General features: G+C 41.2%; 1 protein-coding gene and 1 long non-coding RNA gene across 8 annotated transcripts in view; both read left to right on the plus strand.

Moving 5' to 3' along the window:
• The window catches only part of LOC105663113 (uncharacterized), an 84394-nt gene extending 70515 nt beyond the window's left edge, over positions 1–13879 (plus strand). For 4 of the 7 annotated variants that reach the window (XM_076539962.1, XM_076539951.1, XM_076539970.1 and 1 more), the window contains 4 exons: positions 12468–12602; positions 12685–12835; positions 12895–13077; positions 13509–13879. In XM_076539962.1, coding sequence (XP_076396077.1) covers positions 12895–13077; positions 13509–13712 — 387 coding nt within the window. In that variant the 5' untranslated portion in view covers positions 12468–12602; positions 12685–12835 and the 3' untranslated portion in view covers positions 13713–13879. Of the gene's footprint in view, positions 1–9694; positions 12603–12684; positions 12836–12894; positions 13078–13508 lie in introns of those variants that run through there. The other 3 variants (XR_013040551.1, XR_013040552.1, XM_076539949.1) reach the window with 3 other exon arrangements.
• LOC143265816 (uncharacterized) lies at positions 4208–6401 on the plus strand. The gene is made up of 2 exons (XR_013040553.1): positions 4208–5724; positions 6183–6401. It is a non-coding gene; the product is annotated as an uncharacterized LOC143265816 (long non-coding RNA).
• Positions 13880–24602: the final 10723 nt, after the last annotated feature.

The raw sequence follows: 24602 nt of genomic DNA on the forward strand, positions 1-24602 counted from the left end.
AGAAAGGCATGTTTGCTTAAGTGGCGCCACACTGGCTCCTTTCAGTACTGGAACTGTTACAGCAGGTAATGTGCGGTAACTAAGAGAACTCTCCGCAGGAAGTAGAGAGAGAGTTTCCAGAGAATGGCTAGTGGGTTGAACTCAGATGTTGGTCTCTTTTGGAAACGTATCAAAGTTTTCAAGTACAAATGGTAAAACACCTCTTGTCCCTCACAACTGACTAGTTCTCTAGAATTCCATAAGCACATTGTTAAGGGTGTAAATAACAAAAACACAAAACACAAAGGTAAGGGATTAATTAATATTTATTGCGAAACAAAATTGAATTATTTATAATAAATACAGAACGAAATTACAAATCAAATTTCAATGTAATATTTAAATCAACTCAAAAGGTATAGCTTAATAATATTCAAGAAATTTATAACAAATTAATTCTAAACGACAATTTCTAACGAGGAGCTCAACGAAAATGACTAATCGAAAGGACGGTCGTCGAAAGAATCCTTGCAATTGATAAGCCGTAGTGGCCCGAGCCCCGCGCTATCACGTGGCTCTTCCCCCACTCCGGCCTATACACCCCTGGACAAAAAGATAGCACATGTGTGCTATCTTTAATATCTTGAAAACTACTTAGAATTTTTTAATGTAATACATACCATTCTAATTGTTACATGGCAGAGAGAAGGAACTTCTTAGTAAATATGGTTGACCTTGCTAGGTTTTTGAGCAAGCAGAAGAAATATACAAATAGTGCCGGCGAAATGATAGCACATTCACAGAATTTATATACATATTTTCATAAGAAAGAAAGTTACATTGCAATTAATACAAAGTTAATAATGGTTTGATAATAATAATAATCCGCCTTTATTTTCTATTCCTTCGAGTACCCGCTTTGGTAAGGATTTGTATAACATTTTAATTGTATTTTGTGGCAAACTATCCCGATCATTACTCCACCCCCACCCATTTGTCTTCGAAGAAATGGAAACGAATTTTTTTTTACTGACATTTTCATTTTACTACCATGATTTAAAAAAAGAAAGATTAGTAAAAAAGCAAAGGCAAAAGGGTGGGGGTGGAGTAATGATTTGAGCTGGAATTTAAACGGAATGGATACAAAGGCAAAACAAATGTGCAGTTTCTTCAAGGAAAAATGAATTATCAAAAATATATAAATTTACTCTCAAAACAAAGTATTGAACACGCACTACGAATTACCAGTGATAAATTTATTTTTTAACATGGCAATGCTGCAATTCTGCGAATTAAAGTCGAAGAACAATTTTTTCAAAGAGAAAACGTATCGGTTTTACTGTTGCCCGCAAGCTCCCTGGATCTGAATATTATTGAAAATTATTGGGGAGAACTAGCGCGTGCTGTATATAAGAATGGAAAACAGCATGATAATATTAAACAATTAAAAGAAGCTATTAAAATAGATCGGTATAGTTTGTCACAAAATACAATTAAAATGTTATACAAATCCATAGTCGGGGTCGATGGAGGTCTCAGGGGACCGTTGCAAACGTCCCCCCTAGCTACGGCTTGAACGGCCCCAGGTTCGCATAAGCGCTCCTGTGCATGCAAAGAAATCACCGATCCAGGTTGCCAATTAAAAACGAATTTTCCAACATTCTACCTTTCTCTCAGGTTTTTCATTTGCTCCTTTACATGTCTTTTTGAACTTAACAGTATACAAAGATGTGCATAAATGCATAATAAACTGAAATCGCTTTTTTTATTATAACAAATAATTAAAATAACACAAAACTACGAAAATAATGCCAACGATTAAACTAAATTCGGATATTTATTTTTCTACGCTCAACATCCTCCTCCCCGTACAAAATGAAATGTCAATTTTGTACACTGGAAGAGGGCGAATACAATTTAACTATTTTATGCGCTGGCCGCGTGAGTTCTCCCGTTGTCGTCTTGACTTTCACCACCCTGACTTGGTTCTCCGATCCCGGGAAGACTTGGGTGACCGTTCCGCGCAACCAGGAATTCCTTGGAGCCTGGAAATCCACGATGAGAACCAAGTCGCCTACATTCAGTGAGGCACTCTTTTCACTTCATTTGGTGGTTGGTATTAGGGTGGGCGTGCTCCCTCAACCACCTCTTCCAAAACCCGTCGGCCAGTGCCTGAGCTATCCGCCACTGCTTTCTCAAACAGATCGTGTGGGCCTCGTACTTTGGGAGCCTAATTTCACCAGAGGATGTCCCTATTAAGAAGTGGTTTGGAGTCAGGGCTTCGTCGTCGCTCGGGTTTACAGAGAAGTGCGTCAGTGGACGCAAGTTTATCGAATGCTCTCTTTCGGTTAGTAGCGTGGTCAACACTTCCTCCGACGGTGTTTGGTCCTTTAGTATTGCACTTAAAGCCGTCTTAAGCGACCTGATTAACCTTTCCTATACTCCTCCCATGTGAGGAACATCCGGAGGATTGAAAACCCACTGCATTCCGTTCGCTACGGCGTACCGGTCTTGTTTTTCGCGGAAAATTGGTCCCGTTATCGCTATATACAACATAGAGTGAGCCTCTTCAGGCGGCCAATTTTTGCAGCGCCATGATAGCAGAATTTGCTGTCAAGGTGCTAGTGAACTCCAGACGAACCGCTCGAACCGATAGGCATGTGAACAGCACTCCCCATCGTTTTTCACGACGTCGTCCAATCTTTACCATCATCGGCCCGAAGTAATCCACTCCACAAGGGGTAAGTGGCCTCTGTCTATAGGCTTGGTGACCGAATGGCAAAGTGGACATCAACAGAGCCTGTGGTTTTGCTCTTCGGAACTTGCATATAATGCACCGGCCGATTATTAACGAACGCAGTACGCTTCTAATCCCTAGGATATAAAATCTTTACCTGATCTCATTTACCACGGTGTCACTGTTAGCATGATAGTGTTTTCGGTGATATTTAGCAATGAGTAATCGCGTCGCCGGATGTTTGCCATGGAGTATTATTGGTTCATTGTTGAACTCCGTACCAAGTAACTTGGTTACGCGTCCTTTGGCTCGTAGGATTCCGATGGAATCGAGAAAAGGGTTCAAATTTGCAATCCTACTTCCCTTTTTTATGTTTCCTTTGTTTCGCAGAGCCAATACTTCTTCTGGAAAGCACTCCATTTGTATTCGGTGAAATCAGTAATTTTCGGCCGACTCTATACTGTTAACCGATACTGCGATCCGTGGTTGGCCTCTCCAACGATTTACAGCTGAGCGTACGCGTCTAGCCACTGCCAATAGTCCTTCTCATCCTAAGAACTTTACCATCGTTGGGATCTCCAGATTCTTCGCCTCAATCGAATATACAAGTCCCGTGCGCAGCTCCATGCTATCTTTTTTTTTGGGGGGGGGGGGGGGGGGCCAAAACCACCGCCGAGATGGGGTTCCTCAGCCCGGGGGGTGGAACCTTTCGGTATCTCTTCCACCCCCGGCGTAGGGTGGCCGGTTGGGGAATTTAAGGTTGGGTACGGTTAGGTAGTTTTCTCAACCCGGCTTGGGACGGGCTACGGCAGTTGCCCCCCGGAAGGATACACTCACCTGTGGGACTGCAGGTGGCCCCACCTTCCAGGGAGAGTTAGGTTGGGTCCATGTCTTTAAAATCATCCCTAAATAAATAAATAAATAAATAAAAACAATAAAATTCTACATACAAATTAAGTACCACACACAAATATATCCGCCCTCCTAACTGATACGTCTAAGAATTACATACTAACCACATTCACACATTCCACCCGTTCATCTCCCACTCTTCCACAAGTTGTGTGCGTCACGTTAATTAAATAATAAAGAAGACTATGAGTTATTATCTTATTTTCCTTTTATTCTGCGAGAAAGCCCTGGTGAACATTTACTTACAATTATAATCTATTTTTAAATAACTACTTAAATATATATATAAATAAATAGTTAAATAAATAAATAAATATAAATAAATAATACGTTATACAGGGTGTCCCGCAATTAGTGTAGGACCCGAAAAGGGGTGGTAGGTGGGGCGATTCTGAACAACCTTTGCCAAAATATTGGTTGAGGCTCCATTTTCGAGTTATTAGCAAAAAACACTGACCAATGAGAGCGCGCATAGACCGGGTGCGCGAAAGCGTGAGCAAAAGCTTCGAATATGACGGCCGATCGTCGTCGTGAACAAATGTATCGATACTGTCGGTTTAACGTCGGTATAACGTCGGTATAATAGAAAGTTGTTAGATGAAAGTTACATTAAATAATGAATAAAAAAATCTGGATTATTGTTGAATTATCATTTATTCATGAATAAAAAATAACAAAATTAGTCTCTACTCACGTAATCAAAGTAAATCGAATTTATTCGATACGTTTATTCGTTATGGCAAAGAAATAACGGATAAAATATGGAAAATTATTTTCGTTCGATATTGTGATGATGAAAAAGAACAAATTCTCATTTATTTAAAAATTAAATAACTTTTCTATTCAACAAATAAAAATTTGAATTGAATAATTAATAAATTTAAATGTAACTTACCCATTGAACCGCAAATAATCACGATGAAAATGCATCTCTGTCACTGGGCCAATCCACCGATCCCTACTGTTCTCATAAATAATAGAAACTCTGAAAAAACTCTCAAGAAACTTCACTGTCACCTATCACTGTCACCCTTCATTATTAGTTTTCATTATCACTTTTTTCTGTCATTTTTCACTAATTTTCACTAATTTTTACTGTGAGTTCAACACATAAATACGACGAATGAAAACACATAAACAAATATTCATAAATAATTTAAACTATATTATCTTGAAAGCAAGAAAACAGAATTTTTTATTAAAAACAACGATACATTTTATTTCAATACGTATCTTTCGACAACAAACGATGACTGTCGATCGACGCCGCAGTCGTTCAACAGATCATCGTTGCATGGCAACCGTTCGCAACGTATGCCTCGCGATCGAGAACGAAACCGCGATGCGTGGCCAGTCTAACAATGTCTTCTAATAAAATACAATATAATATCGATTCCTCAATTCGGATACCTTATAATGAGAATATAGCGTATCGTTAAACATACATATCTATGAATAATCGTGCACGCGTTTTCATTCGGTCCGTTTACCGGTCGTGCATATGTTGTGCAATTATTAGAAAGAGACAGTGAAATAAATTGAGAATTCATTGACCCTGCCAGGATATCAGCTGTTGATGCTCTGATCGGTGGATCTACCCGGTGACATAAATATTTTTTATCGAAGCTAGTTTTTTCATGAATCAATGGGTAAGTTTTATTTAAGTTGTTTCCATATTTTTAAAATTATACGTACGCAGCAATTGATTTATTTCACTTCAATGAGGTACTGCATTAGATATTTTATTCCAATTTTATCCCATTTCGTAGGGAAGGTACTCATTCGTTTTGAAACGTGAATTTATTCATTTGCTTCATTAGAATAATCGACAGAATGAATTTTCGTGAATTTATTCTTTTTCCTTTTTGAAGGCTTAAAATAAATACAAGATACTTGGTCTGGGTAAACAACAACTAAGGTAAAAGTACCAGTAGTTGACCATTTTGTTTAAAAAATGATGAAATAAGGTTTGTATAAGTTGCGCACTTCAGATGATAGTGACTTTTAGATGCCACGACATTTGTTGTTTAAATTTTGGAACAATTGCGCGTGAAGTAAAGTGTGTCTATTAGCAGCGAATATCCGAGTGCAATAAGGTAAGTAATGTGCCGATATATTTCTATTTCCTTAACGATTCTGTTAAGAATAGCTCTATAGTCCAGATAAAAAATTTATATGTTGCGAACATTTTGTGAATAAATCAGTTACTGTGTAAGCGCTTACAATGTTTTATCAATTTAATAAATACATTGTTTTTGTCGTTCTAACTTAAAAAAACAATAGTTTTTTAATGGTTAACTTTTGGGTATTGTTAATGTACAACTTTCAGAAGTTGACAGGCATGGAAGTGAATAGTGGCTACTTCACTATTTCACTATTTTACTATTTTACTATTTTACTACTTTACTATCATACTGCTATAGTGTTTTGCGATTTTCATATTTTACTATTTTATTATTTTGCATCTTTGCTCTTTTCCTATTTTCTTGTTTTCCATCTTTCCTCTTTTTCTCTTTTGTCATTTTATTATTTTGCTATTTTACTATTTTACTAGTTGATTATGGAAGTGGCCAGAGAAGCCCGACGTGTTGGACTACAAATGGAATGCTGTAGTTTCTCATATTAATGAGCCCACCAAAGCAAGCAGAACTCGTAATGTTTATTCTGTTCCTGCGTTGAATGTTTTATTCAATTAATTTGGTTAATTTCGTCGTTTTATTGTTTAAATATGATTTGTACTGCTTATTGTTAAAATTAAACGGTAATAAACTGATTTCCAGCATTAGTCTTTTAACCTTGCTTCGAATATAAGTGGTCAACTACTAACGAAAAGAGGTGGTCAATTACTAGTTTTTTCCTTTTCAAGAGTGGTCAACTACTGGATCATTTTCCGAATTCTCAAAAATATTTACCAAACTTGTATAACTTAACTTTTTTTAAAAAGTGGTCTTGGTACATAATCTGAAGGGTTTAACGAACGTCTCCATGCATTGATTCTCGCCATTTATTGATAAAGTAAAGGGTTACCATTGTTTCCGTAGAAAATTTCTCTTAACTGGTCAATTACTGGTACCTTTACCTTAATTGGTTTATCTCCCATTCGAGAATTACGAAGAACTTAATATTATTCTAAACTTCTTAATTCATTATTCAATTTAACTTTCACCTAATAGCTTCCTGTTATACCGATGATATACCGACGTTATACCGATGATATACCGACGTTATACCGACGTTATACCGACGGTATCGATACGTTTGTTCACGACGACGATCGGCCGTCATATTCGAAGCTGTCGCTCACGCTTTCGCGCGCCCGGTCTATGCGCGCTCTCATTGGTCAGTGTTTTTTGCTAATAACTCGAAAATGGAGCCTCAACCAATATTTTGGCAAAGGAAAAAGTTGTTCAGAATCGCCCCACCTACCACCCCTTTTCGGGTCCTACACTAATTGCGGGACACCCTGTATAACAAAAGCTTTCCGTCAATTATGCAAGAGAAAAAAGTTGTCCAGAACCACGCCCCTAACAACATATTCGTAGGACATTAAAATCGTTCGAAGTTGATTTCAAAAGTTAACAACAATTTTTCGCTAATATCTCGAAAACTAAAGCTTTCCGTCAATTATGCATAAGGAAAACATGCAGTTATCCGGAACCATCGCTCCGCGATAAAGTTCAATTTTGGTGGGAAAAAGTGGTTAAAGAGTGATAAATAATGTTGTGAAGTGAGGGGAGACCGTGGGGGAAGTGAGCGGTGAAGTTTTGTAAAAATTGGTGATGAAATAAGAAATCTATAAATAAAAATCGATATTTCGGTAATGGCGACCTCCACGCGACGCGAGGGAAAGCATGGGGTGCAAACCCATGAGTAATCGAAAGCGAGGAAATGAGTGTTCGGGCCGACCGCGGAATAAAATAAATATGTGCGCGACTTAAATACGATTATTTTTATATATCGCGAGTGAAAATAGTGCAATTTAAGGGTGAAAGTTGCCCTCGAAGAAGGACTTGCGTGAATACGTGGTCGTGCGATATGTAGAAGTTGCGAGAGAAAGTCGTAGAAATTAGATTAAATTAATTAATTAATAATGTAAATGTCATTAGGAATTTAGAGTGCGGGAAAGGGCGAATGAGGCATACTGAATGCACGCGGTGATTAGTTTTGGCTATTTTCGTATTTTCATAATTTGATAGTAAATAAATAATGGCGTCGGTCAAGCATGCTTCGATATATCGTACGAACACGTGGGCATCACCGCGCGAGGGAAAGCGTAGAGCGTAAAGGCCGGTTCGCAAACATCCAACATGGCCGGGGAAGGGTCGCTGCAGGCGCATGGAGAGCTGCCCTTAGAGACGAAGCCTATGGGTGAAGCGGAGGCACGCGGCAATAAGCAAGATGGCGGAGACATGGCGCGTTTTCCAAATGGTAAGCGAATAGGTTGAAGCAAGAAGACGGTGAGGAGGAGAAGAGGAAGAGGCGAGACGACACGGAACGAAGTGAAGGAAGGAAGGAAGGAAGAAAGGAAGAAAGAAGTAATTAATTAATTAATAAATAAATGAAGTGAATGAGATTAATAATAATAATAATAATAATAATAATAATAACATTAATTAATTAATAATTAACGAATAAATTATTATAAATAGTGAAGTGATTAGTAGATTAATAAATAATAAATAATTAACAGATAAGCAACTAATTCGGTGTAGTGTTAGGAAAGTGTTGTGGGAGTGCAGTGAAGTGCTGGGAGTGTTGCGGGTACAGGGGAATATATGTGACCACGTGCGCGAGTGCAGAAGAACAGTGCAAAGCGGGAAAATGACGGAAAAGTGTTGGAAGAACTGCGGAAAACGCTCCAGCACTCTGGAAACTCCGAAGTCACAACGATGGTGGAGCAAAGGGGCCGCATTGAGAATATCCAGCATGGCGAATGAAGAAACGCTGCAAGCCCTTGGAGAGCGGCCCTAAAGGGTGAAACGAAAGGATGCAGCAACAAGCAAGACGGCGGAGGCATGGTGCGCTTTTCAAACGGCAAGAGGAGGGGAAGAAGCGAGAAGACAGCGAGAGGGAGAAGAGAAAGAGCAGGAGTGGAAGAAGCGGAAAAACAAATATAGACACGACCGATCAAACGACTCAAACCTGCAAGGGAGGAAACCGGTGTCAGCCTGGTCATGGCACCATTAGGGGGCGACAATGGGGACCGAATGGAATCGGGGGGGAGAAGAAGGAGAAAAAAACATAAGACACGATCGATTGAACGACTCAAACTTGCAAAGGAGGGAACCGGTGTCAGCCTGGTCATAGCACCATTAGGGGACACGAAACGGGGACCGACGGAGCGGGGGAGAGGAGGGAGAAAGGTCAAATCGAACCGAGCACCCTTCCAATCAATTGTTGATTCAGTAAGGAACCCAGTCGTCAGCCTGGTCATGGCACCATTAGGGGGCGACAACGGGGACCGAGTGGAATCCACAAGAGAGAGGAAGGAGAGAAATTTTTACCGAGAGCAATGGGCTCATGTAGCGTTGTGGAGAAAGACTGGGGCGAAGTAGGAATAAAAAGGGGAAAAGCGGGCAGCGAAAAGGGGAAAAGGACAAGCGGAGTCTTAAGCGAGAAGCGGAAGTCGAAATTAGACGCGGGGCGGAATACAATAATGCGAGCGAATATCAACGAATTTGCGCAGGGGGCGGGGATGAGAGGAATATTAGAATACGTTACACATATATTATGTCATACTATATATTTATACTTTATATGTACATTTTACGTGTCACTTATTACATATTTATCTATCTGCTGTTATTTACATACTTATTCATTATATTACTTCATTAGGTCTAACAGCGACGGTATTAGTATTGATGACGCACACAGGGAATCGCATATGAATAAATAGGGGGAGCAGGAAAGAAACAGCGCGGGGGCGGGGGGGGGGGGGGGGGGAACAGAGGCAAGAGTAGAAACGAATAGCGTTAATTAGGCATAGGGAAGGAAAGATTGTAAAGCGCGGAGATATCTACCTATTCATCGACGATCGAGGGGTCGGGGGGCGGGGGCGGGGGCGGAAATACGGAAACGAAATATGAGCGACAGGCAACACACAGGGGATAGGCAGTAGAAAATAGACTACAGATCGACACTTAGGTGGGAAATGGTGGAGGAGGTCGCGGTTTTACCGTATGTTCGAGCCCACCGGGCGGCGGTGCCGAGGGAGCGTTACAAAGTCAGCGGGAGGTCAGCGCATTTTGCCCGGGAGCCTCCTTCTAGATCTTGACGCAGCCCCTAGGGCCAAAACCCTTTGGTTGAGAGCATCCATTCTCCACACATGGAACACATACGCGAGGGGTGGGGGGATAGATTTCTTCCACAACTGCGAGCGATGGCCTAGACCAAGGGGACTATGCCGAATCCCGGCACGGAAGCCTTGGCGGGTTGCCGCCACCCTCCGTCCTTCGTGGCGGGGGCGGGAGACAGTTTTAGTGAGTAGGCCGTGGAAACCGTCCCTCTTCTAGGGGCGCCGGAAGCGGGAGTCTCACACTACCTGGGCTATCTTCCCAGATGTCCGTTACTGGATTTCTGTCTTCCTAAATATAAAAAAAAAAAAAAAAAAAAGATATGAATGAAACCTATTTACCCGTTAGGTAGTATATTAAATACATTTCAACCTTTTCGGAGGCAGCGCAAAATTAAAAGATTTTCTTGAACATGTCAACCTTTGCACAGCCGAACATAGACGAAGCTTATATAGGTATTTTTTTTCGAATTGAGTAGCCTCCTCCTTTTTCGAAGTCGGTTAAAAAATTCATAAAATAGCTGGAAGAATAAAGGAAACAACTCTCAATGATGTCTGCGCCTGGTTCCTGGGAAGAACACACACACATATGTAAGGACTCACGCTAATCGCTGACGGAGATAGCAGCGTATACAAAAAGATTATAGATGCAGATTCGTATAACACAGAGATTTGTGTAAAGAAAATTGAATGCACGAATCACTTATTACGGAATTTCTGCAGAAAAATGAAGAAAATCGTTAAAAAAAACAACAGCAGGTATATTGAGGAAAGCTGTGGAAAACAGCATTCGGCGAATGTGAACGACAATTGTGAAAGCCACATGATATAGAAGCAATGAAAGTGTACCTCTACAAAAATTAGAAATTTATACTGTGACATTTATAATGTGCTAAGCCACGTGTTTGGCGAACATGCAGAATGTAATAAAATAAATTACTTCTGCGATGGAAAGAGCAAAGAGAATGAAACAAACATCGTCCCGCAGTTGAAGAGTATGTGAGTATATCTGCTGATAAGGGAAATACTTCAGCCACTAACATCTCATGCGAAAAGTTTATTATACAATTGTAACAACAATCCCGTAGAGAGTTTCAACAACGTTCTTGCCAAATACGTCGGTGGGAAAAGATTAAATTTCGGCCAAAGAGGATCGTACGCGGCAAGATGTGCTGCTACCGTGTTACAGTACAACACCAAAGAACCATTGTCGCGATTAAATAGAGCGATGAAGAAGAAACCGCCCACAGTTTTATTATACATGAAAATAAGAAGAAAGAAAAAAAATGAAAAAAAATGTTGAGAAAAGAAAGGAAACGGAAATCGCGACACGCGTACGGAAACAATTCCACTCTGAAAAAGATGCTGATTATGGAGAAAACACTGCAAAACCAGATATGGATATAAATATTTATAAATTGCAGCAAGAAAAACATATGGAGATGCTCCGTAATTGGCAAGAAAAGAAGGATGCCATTCAAATAGAAACAATCGGACAATCGAAAAATCCGCGATGGTACACCTACAAATCGAAACTTCTAACGGCATCGAATTTCGCAAGTGTGTGCCGTCGAAGAAGTGAAACACTCTGTGGTAATTTGGTAAAAAGAATAATATATCCAAAGATTATTAATGTACCTGCAATTAAATACGGGCAAGAGTGCGAAGAAATTGCCCGTGAAGAATTGAAGAAATACAGGGAAAGATATTAAAGAATGCGGAATCTTCATTGACAGATCCCATTCATTCATAGGAGCATCGCCGGATGGTATCATCGATAAAGAGGGCATAGTGGAAATAAAGTGCCCGAAGACAGCAGAGAATTTGTTGCCAGAGGAGGCAATCAAGACAATTCCATCTATCCGGCGGATATTTGAAAATGATGTGGGTACTGCGCTAAATAAAACCCATCAATACTACTACCAAGTGCAAGGTCAGCTGCACGTAACAGGCAGATCATATTGCATATTTTGCATTTGGATAAGGAAAGGAATAAAATGCGTTACCGTCGAAAAAGACGACGTGTTCTGGAAGAATCAGATGGAAGCCAAATTGATACAGTTTTACACTGAGTGCATGCTACCGGAATATGTAGACAGCCGGTATAACAGGGGTACATTCATTAGAGAACCCAAATTTATAATGGATGAAAGAGAGCGCTTGAAAAAGCGAAAAAGGTCTGTTACAGAAAATAACGAAGACGTTGCAACGATCCGGAGTCGGATTGCGCTATAAAGTGCAGTTACAGACGCCGGCCCGCACGCCCTTGGTTGCCGTGCACCTGTTGACTTATTCGCGGGTTGAAATTATAATTATCTTATCTTTTCTGTTTCATTTCATCCCATCATGATGGAAGAAGCCCACCACCTTCTCGTGCGTTGCAGATAATGTATGCTTTTCACACAAAATGTAGGATTTAGTTTTAATTATTACAGGTCTTTGGTAAAAAATAAGCTGCAGATTCCACAAAATAAAATTTTAAACAATAGTCGATATAATATGAGCAATAATAATTATGTATTTATATTATTTTATCTGTTGCAGATACTTCGTAAATAAAGAACACGAGCCAAGCAGCGACGTGCAACAGCTGATCCATCTTCTGGGGTCAACGCCCTGAGACAGATTCTCCCACCACCTGCTTGGGCACGCGACACTGGAATAGGTCAGTGCGGTAAGGCAAGTATAACGGTCAAGAGAAATGAACATAGACGCGAAAAAAGCGAGGGAGAAAATAACAGAAGGAGAACGTATTTTGCAGAGCATACTATGATGTAATATTCCTACCCGTAATGAGAGATGGTGGTGCAACTGAGGGACAGTGGTGGGATGCATAATTGCGAATCGCGGAATAGATCGTCGATCCAGCAATTGCAAATTGATCATGGACGGAGTTATACACATACGCGAAGGTATTGAAAAAGTAAATAATTTTTAGTTACATTACATTATGAAAATTATTTATATCTAGATGGAACTAGCTCAAACTGCAGCACAGGAAACAGAGAAGACAACAGAATCGAAGGAAAAAAATATGGAGGAGAAAGAAAGAAGAAAAGAAAAAGAGGTGAAAGAAAGAAGAAAAGAAACAGAAACACGGAGGGAAGAGGAAGGAACAAGCGCGGAAAGCGAATATCCGCTTTCCAGAAATAAAGTAAGTAATGTAGGGAGTGTAACATAGTTGTAAGTAAACATACATTGTATTATACAGTTAGAGTAACGTATTTCGTGAAGTAGTATATAACGATTTTTGCGTGTTAACGGAATTTTGCGTCGAAGCGATCGTCGTTTGTTTCTCGGACGTGTCCAAACCTGCACGCGTGCTCGTGGCAGAGTTTTACGAGACGCCGCGACGTAAAGACGTATCATTTATACATATATTAACCTACATTTATATTTATACTAATCATCACTACAGTTAACTTTACAATAAAACCTATAGTAATGTGTTCAGTTAAATTATGTATTTGCCATAAATTATTATAACTAACACATTGAAGTGTGAAGTGTGTGTGAACGAATTCGTAGAGTTGTTGACACAAAATGTATAATAAAAATTTTGAAATTTTTATTTTTCTGTTTCAGATTAGAAAAATGATAAAGCGACTTCTGAAAACCCAGCGACGAAATCGCAGCCGCGGAGGAGAGGGTCCGTCAGGATGGCGGCGAGGCGGCCACTCCGGGTGGCAGCGAGGTGGCCGTGGAGGAGGAGTAGGCCACTCCGAATGGCGGCGAGGCGGTCGCGGAGGAATTAACAAGAATTTTTTTATAATAAACCAAAATAGATAGTTATATTTAGTTTTAATTATATATTTCCAATTATAATTATTATATATTAAAATAAAACATTTAAAATCAAGAAATGCCTCCATTTATTAACCCCTTAACCTACAATTTACATTCGAGAAGGTTTACATGTCTCGATCACGGGAAAATTGGGAGGAAGTAGCTCCCAGACGCCCTCTTTCTATGAAAAGATTTATTAAAAGTAGAAGTGAAGTATGTCCCGATCATCGTACTATGGGGTATGCCCATAATATTTACGTATAACCCGATCATCGCACTACGGGCTATGCCTGTAGTTGTAGGTTAAGGGGTTCATCACTGAATCGGACGTAAACGTCAACGACACGGCATCATTCATTTTTTTTACGCTTAATTCATACCAATTATACTGCCAACTTCATTCTCTCTTTCAGCATCCTCGCCTTCCCCACTCCGTGGTCACATCCATAATGAACATCGTTCCCATTCATAAATCGTTGGAAAACAAAATAGCGACGGCTAATTGGCTCCAACGATTTTACAAAATGCATTGAAGAATGCTAATATACATTTAGTATCCTTCCCTCAGTTTCCTCAAATCCCACTCCAAATTCATATTTTTCATAACTGAAAAATATATGGAATATATTCAAAACTTCTAGTCTACTCGAAAATTCGCGAAGTCTCGCGGTCGCCCATCCGCATCGCATCACTCTCCCCGAGGCCTACGAGGCGGGAAGTCCACAAACAGAAGGGAAGTGCGTCGTTATACGTTTCTATATCCATTGTAACCAGGCATATTTTCATTTAGGTGCTTAGCTTTTTTCTGTTATGCCTCGTTACGAGGATCCCCCCGAATTGCCGGCCTCACTCCTCCGCCCAAGCGGACCCCTCGCCGCTGGGGCAGGAACGAGAGAGAGAGAGAGAGTTCTTTTTTTTCTTTTCTATTTTCGTATCTTTTTCTTTTTTTTTTGCTTAATTTTATATTTATCATTTTCCCTCCCTTCTACCCCCATCCATCGGAGCAGTCGTCGTACCCGGTCGCGGAGGAACCTCTCCCTGAGCGACGGAGTCGCGGGATGGGTCCACCGAAGAGGAGTCGCCGGCTATCCGGTCACGACGCCACCCCGTCACCCTTCGCGGGGGCGACCGGCAGACCCGCCACCGAGGAACGCCAGGCCTGGGGACGAGCCACCCCCAACCGCCACCTAGAGAGGACCCCAGGATCTGGCCACCAAACGTCGCCATGAGATGGCCTATTCACGACGCCGAAATCCTCGGGGTGGGGGAACACCGCGAACCGGGGAAGAAGATGAAGAAGGGAAGAAGCCAGCGAACCGCCGCGACAAGAGTCACGTTCGCCAAACCCCCCCCCCCCCCCCCCCCCCCTTAAATTTAAATTTTGCATTTTGTTCAGTTTTGCGTTGCGCGTCAAGTTTTCTTTTGTTCTGATTTGTTAGTACTGCGTTTTTTTTCTGTTTCTTTTTTATTGTGTGCGTGTGCATTGTGTGTGGATTTGTCGCCGCCGCCCAGAGGTGGAAAGTACCGAACCACTGCGCCAAGGTAGGAATTACCTCCCTACCCCTTATATTTTTTGTTGTTGTTGTTCATTTGCGCGTGGACGAGGGCGATAGGACCCCTGGCCCCAATGACGAGGACCCTAGAGGCCGCGAACGGTCTGCGCCCATATTTTCCCTTTTTGCTTCCGTATTTGGTGTTTAGAACCAACGTCCCCTTGTTGTCCACGACCCCTAAGAGGGCGTGTTCCCTTGCGGAAATCACTTCGGCCTTTTTTCTTTTGTATTAGCGCGTACCGTGTGCCCCCGCGCCGCGAAAGCCTCCCGCGCAATTGGCGAGTCGATCCCATTTCCTCGGCCGTTGCTTGTAACGCGTGGGGCCCACTCTAGTTTTTTCAGTTTTGCTTGCGTGGCCTGCTTTGGGGGTCCGAATAAAACCTCATTCTGTTGGATACTAACTCGCGGGTCTTTTACTCATTTTCTGACTCCCTCTGATTCCCGCTCCCGATAGAGCAGCCGGAAGGGCGATTATCGCGGACGCGTGCATTAGCACTGGCGCCCCGTAAAATAAATCGGCCGTAGGTGTGAACATCGGTACGTGGAGGGCCGTTTTCCCTGACCACCCCCACCCTAGCGAACCTCCTCCGGGTTTCCCGTCACAAGGAACTTCCTCGGAGGACCGGACAGTCATTACATAAGGGGCAAAAAACGTCTAGAGAGAGAACAAAGCGCACGTAATATATCGTACGAACAGAATCTGTCGCCGCTTTATTTTGTATGTATCACCGGGTAACGACGCGACGTCACCACCAGCGAAGGAACAACGTACGCCGAGGGAACGCACCGCTATCCTGCCGCTACCCCGCTCGAATCCGGCAACAGATCAAGAGAGGCAGCGGAGTAAGGGGAGGAAGACCTGCGAGAAAGCGACGTACGCCTAAAAAAGGTTCCGCTAGCCTGCCGCTTCCCCGCTCCGGACCTGCGATTGAGGAAGAGAGGTCGCGGAGCAGGAGGAAGTCCTGCCGAAGATGCCTTCGCGAGGAGACGGAGACTTCGGCCTAGGGTGGGGGTGATCACGAGGTGTCCAAATACCGGCATAAGGATACGCGGTTTAGCATTCTGTATTCGGCATTTGCCTCGTTAAGAGTTTTCTTTTTCGTAACAGTTAAGCGTTTCGAGTGTCATATCTTTCGCTGCCGCCTGCCGTTAGTGGCCCAGTCCCGGACATCTCGGTAAGCCCCTCACCTTACGTGATTGTAAAGAATTCGAAATCGAGAGTAACGTACCGTGGGTTGTCGACCACCGGGCGTGCCAATCACCGGCCGGTTCTGCAAAATGTGGCCGGAGTGTCGGCGTTGAGCGTTAGTTTGTAGTTAGATTAAGTCATTGGGGAAATTCTGGAAGTATTGTGAAATAGGAAGATCGCTTCTCGATCTTCCTAAAAGCCACACTCGGCAGGCCACTGAATCGGACCTGGGGGATTGGTACCGCGTAAGCCACAATTTAGTTTCTTTAGTCTCGCGAAAGCCGTTGCCAATATTGTGCCCTCTCACGTCTCGATTTCGAATTCTCACTGTCGCGGGAGCAGATCGGAAAGTGCATGTTTTGTCGTATCGGACATTTCGTAGTTTGTCGCGCTAGTTCTCGCCTTCTCTCTCTAGACGGTCGTCGATACAGAATCGATTCGTGCGTAAGAATAAGTCGCGCCGCGTTTAGTTTAATTGCATTAGATTCCGTGCGTTTAGAATATTTGCGTTTCGTCGCGTTATATTGCGTTAGGATAATTGCGTCGCGTTTCGTTTAGTTACTAGAGTTGCGTTATAGATAATTGCGTCGCGTACTATTCCGAAAATCGACACTAAATCGACGACTGTATCGCGCTTAGGAATTGGCATTTCCCGTTCGCGGGACTAGAATCTCGGACATCGGTCATTTGCTAAGCATTAACGAACGAACTGGTTGTCGGTATACAGGATCATACTGTTAATCGCATAGATTAATTAGGTTTAAATAAACAGCGCTGCTTTTAACAAATACTGCTGAGTCGAGATCTCTTACGAATTATCCCGGGATATTCTCTCAAATCCGCATCCGCGTCTAGCCTCCTCACCCTGTAAGAATCCCGCCACTCTACCATCGCGTACGGATACTGAGCTACCGAGCCGTTCCGCCGCCGATTCGAGTCTTTCGCGTTTTCCGGGATTGACTTCGCGATTGAACTGTCTTTCCACCGTAGAGTATCGTTTCGCGTTAAAGTTCCTTATCGCGACGCTGAAAAGCGTCTGGCGCCCAATTAAGAAATAAATCAAAGCGATATTGAACGGATTCGAATCGGGCGCCGAAGTGCTACTCGTCCGCGAATCCGCGGAGGCGCCGCGACGGTCGTAGTCGCGGGTGAGGTCAGGAAGGGCCGTTCGAGAATTCGCGGGCGAAGCGGGGTCGCGGGCAACGAACGAGCTAGCCGCGAAAAACCGCGTAGCAGGTGATAGGAATAGGAATAGGTGGCTAATAGAGTTTAGATATATTTGTAGATCTAGTCGATAGATGACGCAACGCGAGTTGTCTAGTTTATAGATTTTTTATTTCTAGTATTCTCCGTTCATAGATATCGTCGCTTCGATCGATTCGGAGGTAAGCCAAAACGGGGTCCTATCCTTAACGCAGATGGCAACTTGCCACTGATATTTCCAATCAAATCCGGACTGTATAGGTAACCAGTCAGCTTAAACGATTTAAAAGGTGCAACAGCAAGCAATTTTAAAGCAATTTTTAAGATTGCTGGCAAATTCCATAATGTTAATTTTTCTGGAGTCCACCGCAGGCATACTCTTCAAGTCATTAACTTCTTCAATCGCGGCTGTGTCACTTCCAATAAATCGCACAGGTTGTGCTACATGCTTAGGAGATGTACATCCTTGGGTATTGTCCACGACAGAAGCTGCCGAAATAATTTTGTGCTCGAAACGTTGCCTGATATTCCAGTAAGAATCGGAGCTGAAATTCCTGCGGTATTTTCGCAACTGCTAGTCGCTTTAGACTCATCATTTTCATTGGTTAATAATTGTACGACCTTCCGCGGACGACCCCTTTTACGCGGAGGCTGATTTGCAGTGTCTGTATTAGCGACACTCTTCCTCTTGGGAGGCATATTGCGATAATTCAAAATGAAAACCTCGAAATTAATTAATCCCTTGTACAATTAATCAATTAATTAAAATAAATCGAATAAATCGAACTGTTCCGTATTTAGGCAAGTAGGAGCGGGCAATCCCTGAATTCAAAATCTCAACCGTGAAGTTCTCTGTCTCTCTTCCTCCTGGATGCGCCGGAAGATCTCTTTCGGTACGTTCTCGGATCGAGAGACACCAAGATCCCCCCCCCCCGTACACAACGCGACATTCGGACCGATCATCTAAACACCCTCTTATTATCTTAACACTTAACGACACTGAATATTACCACGCACACACAGAAAACTGGACGACTCACGCACGGAAAAAACAAAATTGAAAAATTGAATTAACGGAGACTGGGAGTGACTAAGATCACTGTCGAGTAATCACGAGGTGTTGTACTCGGGGTTCCGTTATCTTCTAACCGGCGAGAGCTAAACGATCACGTGAATTCGGAAATGCGCCGTGACGTCACGAACCAATCAGCTGTCGCTAATCCGGCGCACCGTGCGATCGGAGCCAATAACCGGATTAACGACAATGCTAACGGTAACGCGACGGACGAAAAACATTGCCGTTGGATTTAAAGACAGCAGGGATGCGGTGAGACGAAATGGTTTGTTTTCGTCTTGAGGTGAATTCAGGGCCGCCTGCGCTCGCCGGTTACAATACGAAACATTGGTGCTAATGAAATAGCACCTAAAGGCTGGGGAAAGTTTGAAGTGAGGTTCCCTAGTGGGGAACTAGCCAACAAATTTGTTAAGGAAGAAGGTATACGGAAGGCAGGGTTTATACCCTTCATTGCTAAGAATAAGATTCAAGTTACTGGTATAATTAAGGGTGTACCCCTGGATTTAACAATGGAAAATTTACTTAACACTTTATTGACCGGTCGTTTTTGAGGCTGCCAGTCACTAAGTACCGGCTGAGTCGCGCGCGCACTTTCTCCCAGTACCGGCTAAATTTTCGCTATTCATTGTGTTGTGCTTATTCCTTTTGTTTCAAAGGAATGTAATTTTATTAATATTTATACTTTATTTTGCATTTATTTTATATAATAAAGGGCCGTATAAACTAACATTCTTAAAATAAATTCAAGGTAACAGTAATGCAATTTTTCGACAAGCATTGGCAATCGAAAAGCCTATTAATAGGCTAGCGGTCGATAAGCGTTGGCAATTAAAAGCCGATAAATAGGCTACCGGTCGATAAGCGTTGGAAATCAAAAAGCCGATTAATAGGCTAGCGGTAGATAAAGTGTTAAGGAGGCTACTTCCCCATGTAGAATTAAATCGGCCGTGAGGCAAAACAGAAAGATAAGGGGTAATTTTATCAATTCTTGGGAGTGGGTACCCAGTGAGACGGTGCTCATCACTTTTGAAGGGACTATGTTGCCAGACTGTATTAGGATTTTTGGTCTCTTTAATATTCCAGTTGAGGTATATGTTGAGCCGGTCCGCACTTGCTTTAATTGTTACAAGTATAGGCATTCGACAAAATTCTGTCGCAGCAATAAGATATGTGGTAAGTGTGGTGAAAGGGAAATGGATAATCATGTGTGTACTAAACTGAAGGCTAATGGATGTCTACATTGTGATGAGGAGCATAGGACCTTCTCTAAAGAATGTTCTATATATCAAAAGAATCGAAAAATTAGGGAAGTTATGGCATATGAAGGAAAATGTTTTTTTGATGCAAAAGAGGTGGTTGAACGAACCTCTGTTAAATCTGGAATAGATGACTTGGGTATTAAAGCGTCTATATCTCCTACTCTTAAGAATTTCCCTTATCTTCCCAAACCTACGATGGCTCAGGCATTTAATGTAAAACAAATTGGTGGACAGGCCAAACCTATGTTGGTTAAATCCAATTCAATTTCAAGGACTGTTGTTGCGTCTACAGTTGATGAAAGTCTCATTAGTGGTAGTAGCGATGAGGCTGATAAAGTGGTTCAAAGAGTGAAGGATAGCGGATCTTCTTCAAATGATTCTCAAGAAAAGGAAAACAATTATTCCCCTCTTGCGAGGAATAACAAATTGTTAGATAATCTAAAGGCGAAAAATGCATCTATCAGCAGTAGACCTGACCGGTTTAAGGATAAACTGCTTGAAGCAGTGGGCACTAAGAAAAGTAAAGGAACGCAGCAGATTAAACAATACAAGGGACCGGTTCAGAAAGTATGAAATATAGTTCTCTCAAAATTTTATTGTGGAATTGCAGAAGTGTCAGGCATAAGCTGGATGAATTGGTTAATATTGCACCGGATTACAATATCATTATTCTTACGAAAACCTGGCTTAAATCTGAGCAGTCTTTGGCTATTCAAAATTTTATTACGCTGCGTCAGGACAGATCGGAAGACAGATCTGGCGGAGGTGTGGCAATTTTAGTTCATTATTCTTTGGACTTCTCTAAACTTGGCTTTCAAATTGACGATGATTGCACTGAAACTCTTACAATCCTTATAAAAGCTAAGTCTCAGAAGATAGTTATAGCTGCCTGTTATAGACCACCTGGGGATAACCTGAGGATGCGTGAATGGTGCAAGTTTATTGATGATTGTAGAGGACTGGGTTCTCTTACTTTGGCTGGGGATTTCAACACACACCATCCAGCTTGGAATTGCGACTGTACTAATCCTACATACAGGAGAGATTCTCTACAGAACATGAATACAAGATCGTACGCAGGAAATGGTCATAGCTCCTCCAGCAATCTGGATCTGGTGATTTCAGATATAAATTTAGCGCATCTTCTTCAATCGGCTCAACTGGATGACTGTATGGGATCAGATCACTTTCCCATAGAGTGTAGTGTTGATATACAGTGCTCCACTTATGTCACCAAATCTAATAGGATTTCCACGATTAAAACAGATTGGTCAAGATACAGCTCGCTGATGGATGCCAGCTACTCTGACCTGTTGAAAAATGATTTGATTTTGTCTCCTTTACCGCAGTTGAACTTACAAGGAAAGGCACGCACGTGTCCCCCTCCGATTTTGATGAAACTTCGTAGGTTTGTTAAGCAGGCAAAAATAAGGGACACGTATTTTTTTTTATCGCCTGAGACGCGGGTTTAAGGGGTGAAACGAGCCCTTAAAGTTTCGACCCCTTTTGGCTATCTCGAAAACCATACGAGATACATTAAAACTTCTAATAGAAAAGTTGTATGGTTTCTTGCGTATAATAACAGGATGTTAACCAATTTTGCAAAATACAATTTGTTTATTTCAAAACAATTTTTCATAACCTTATTTTACAATTTATTCAAATTTGTATAATGACAAAAAGTGTAGATAATTTTATTACAAATCCACTGGTATATATATATACGATATTGCCTCCTACAATTCCTCAGATTTTTATCATAAAGGTTCGCGCGCGCGCCCGCTGACGCTCCACACTATACTAAATCGGATGAAGTCGAACGATATTACACTGTCAGTCAACATTATTTATAAGCATAAATGAGAAACAATTACATTTGCGTTATAATTAACATTTATCGTTAAAGTACACAGGTATTCTATACGTTAATTTTATTAGAAATGATTCAAACGGTTTTCGATGATACCATGTACATGAAATAATTGCTGCGTCACTACATATGTGGCATAGTGGTTCATTATGTGATGCATAGCAAAATACAGGATTTTGAAAATGAGGTCTTGACGATATGTTCCTACTTTATATCATGGAGTATTTGAACCTCGATTACAGCAGACCATGTTCAAGGCGATGAATATTTTTGTTATGGCATCGACATCCGGAAAACTTACAAAAGAAAATTTTAAAACCTGGTTAACAGAAGTTTATTCTCCAAATACAAACAACAAAACAGCTCTATTATTAGATTCTTGGAGCGCGCATTGTTATCGTAGGATTGACGAAGCTATTCCGATAAATAAAGAAATAATGTTATTTATGATTCTAACTGGAACTACAAAATATTTACAACTATTATACGTGTACGGATTTCGCGTATGGAAAAATTTTGTTTGTCGCTTTTCGGACATAGTTATTATATTGCAATATGACATTAATCTCCACACACGAGATAGCATTCTAAAACTACAATGACTTGTTCATAATCAGTTTTCTTCACCACGATTTGAAAATTTCATTTTATGATATAAAAGTGGATTCATATCGTCAAAACCACCTCATTTTCCAAATACAGTAGAATTTTGCTATGCATCACATAATGAACCACAATGCCATATCCATATGCCGTGACGTACCTATTATTACATATACTTAATGTCGGAAACCGTTGCGTTTGAAACATTTTTTCGAAGAATACCATTATTGCCACGATTATGTTCCCTAACTTTTCAAACTATTCATTACCTAATAACATTAACATATAGAATACCTCTGTACTTTAACGATAAATGTTAATTATAACGCAAATGTAATTGTTTCTCATTTATGCTTATAAATAATGTTGACTGACAATGTAATATTGTCCGACGTCATCCGATTTAGAATAGTGTGGGGCGTCAGCGGACGCGCGCGCGAACCTTTATGATAAAAATCTGAGGAATTGTAGGAGGCAATATCGTATATATATATACCAGTGGATTTGTAATAAAATTCTCTACACTTTTTGTCATTATACAAATTTGAATAAATTGTAAAATAAGGTTATGAAAAATTGTTTTGTTATAAACAAATTGTATTTTGCAAAATTGGTTAACATCCTGTTATTATACGCAAGAAACCATACAACTTTTCTATTAGAAGTTTTAATGTATCTCGTATGGTTTTCGAGATAGCCAAAAGGGGTCGAAACTTTAAGGGCTCGTTTCACCCCTTAAACCCGCGTCTCAGGCGATAAAAAAAAATACGTGTCCCTTATTTTTGCCTGCTTAACAAACCTACGAAGTTTCATCAAAATCGGAGGGGGACACTTGCGTGCCTTTCCTTGTTAGTGAGGAAAATTTCTTTACCCTCTGAGGCGTCTGTCTTTACAGCAGAATATGCTGCATTGGAGGTAGCTGTTCAAGTGACAAATGGTAATCCAGGGAAATCGTACTTAATTTGTACAGACTCACTCAGCTTGATTCAGACCCTTTCAAAAACTAGATTTCATCCGGGAACTAATAGTCACGTTATTGGGATAAAGAAAGGGCTTAGTACCTTCAGTGGAAATGAGTCGTCTAATTCAATCACAGTTATGTGTGTCCCGTCGCATTCTAGTATTAGTGGTAATGAATTGGCGGATAAGGAGGCTAAAGAAGCTACTACACTGTCTAACTGTCAGGTTTCGACTATTCCACAGAATAATATTCTGCAACTAATTCTTGAAGGCATTAGAAGGGACACGGTGGTCAACTGGCTGGAAAGGAGTGAGTGTTGTGGGTCGAAGTACTTTAATATTTTCTTTAATACTCTCAGGAAACCTTGGTTTCATAATATAAACCTTTCAAGAAGAATAGTGGTTTGGGTAAATAGAGCAAGAGCAGATCACTATAATTTAGGTGCTTCTTTGTCTAAAATTGGACTAGTTCAAGATGCATCATGTGCCTGTGGTGCTATTTGGCAGGATCTTGATCATATACTGTGGGAATGTGTCTCATATGCACAGGATAGGAGTATTCTTTTGGGTCATCTTAGAAGGGATGGTTGGGCTCCTCCCTTTAGGATTCAAACATTTCTGACTAATCCCCAAAGAAACATTAGAGTTCTAAAATGGATTGACGAATTTTTTTGTAGATGTAACTTGAAGATCTGATATTGTAGCGTTGAGTTGTTAATCATAAGCAAGGCCAATTTACATTTGATGTATTAGTTAAGGAAGTTTATGTATAATGTTAGATGATAAGTTCTTTGTTAGTCTTATCACGTCTATTGTGTTAAATATTAACACTTTACCGACCGGTAGCGGTTCGAGAATCCTATGCCCTTCTCACCGGCCACTCAGCCGCAAATCGTCCGAGACTAGGACTTAATAATGATATCTATTAGATTCCCTCACCAAGTGCTCAAACAGGTCATTTCCAATGAATAAATATACAATATCCATTACATTTTCAGGGGAACTTGGCATAATTTTTACGCCGGGGCTGCCTTCGAAAGGTTCCAAAATTATAGTCTTGTCGTTCGTCGACCATGTACCACTGCTGTCTTCAACGTTATTATTTGTATCATCATCTTCTGAATCACTGTATATTAGTGGTAATACAGAACGTCGCTTTCGAATGATTACATTACTACTAT

Source organism: Megachile rotundata, chromosome 2 (genome assembly GCF_050947335.1).
Source record: "Megachile rotundata isolate GNS110a chromosome 2, iyMegRotu1, whole genome shotgun sequence".
Lineage (NCBI taxonomy): Eukaryota > Metazoa > Arthropoda > Insecta > Hymenoptera > Megachilidae > Megachile > Megachile rotundata.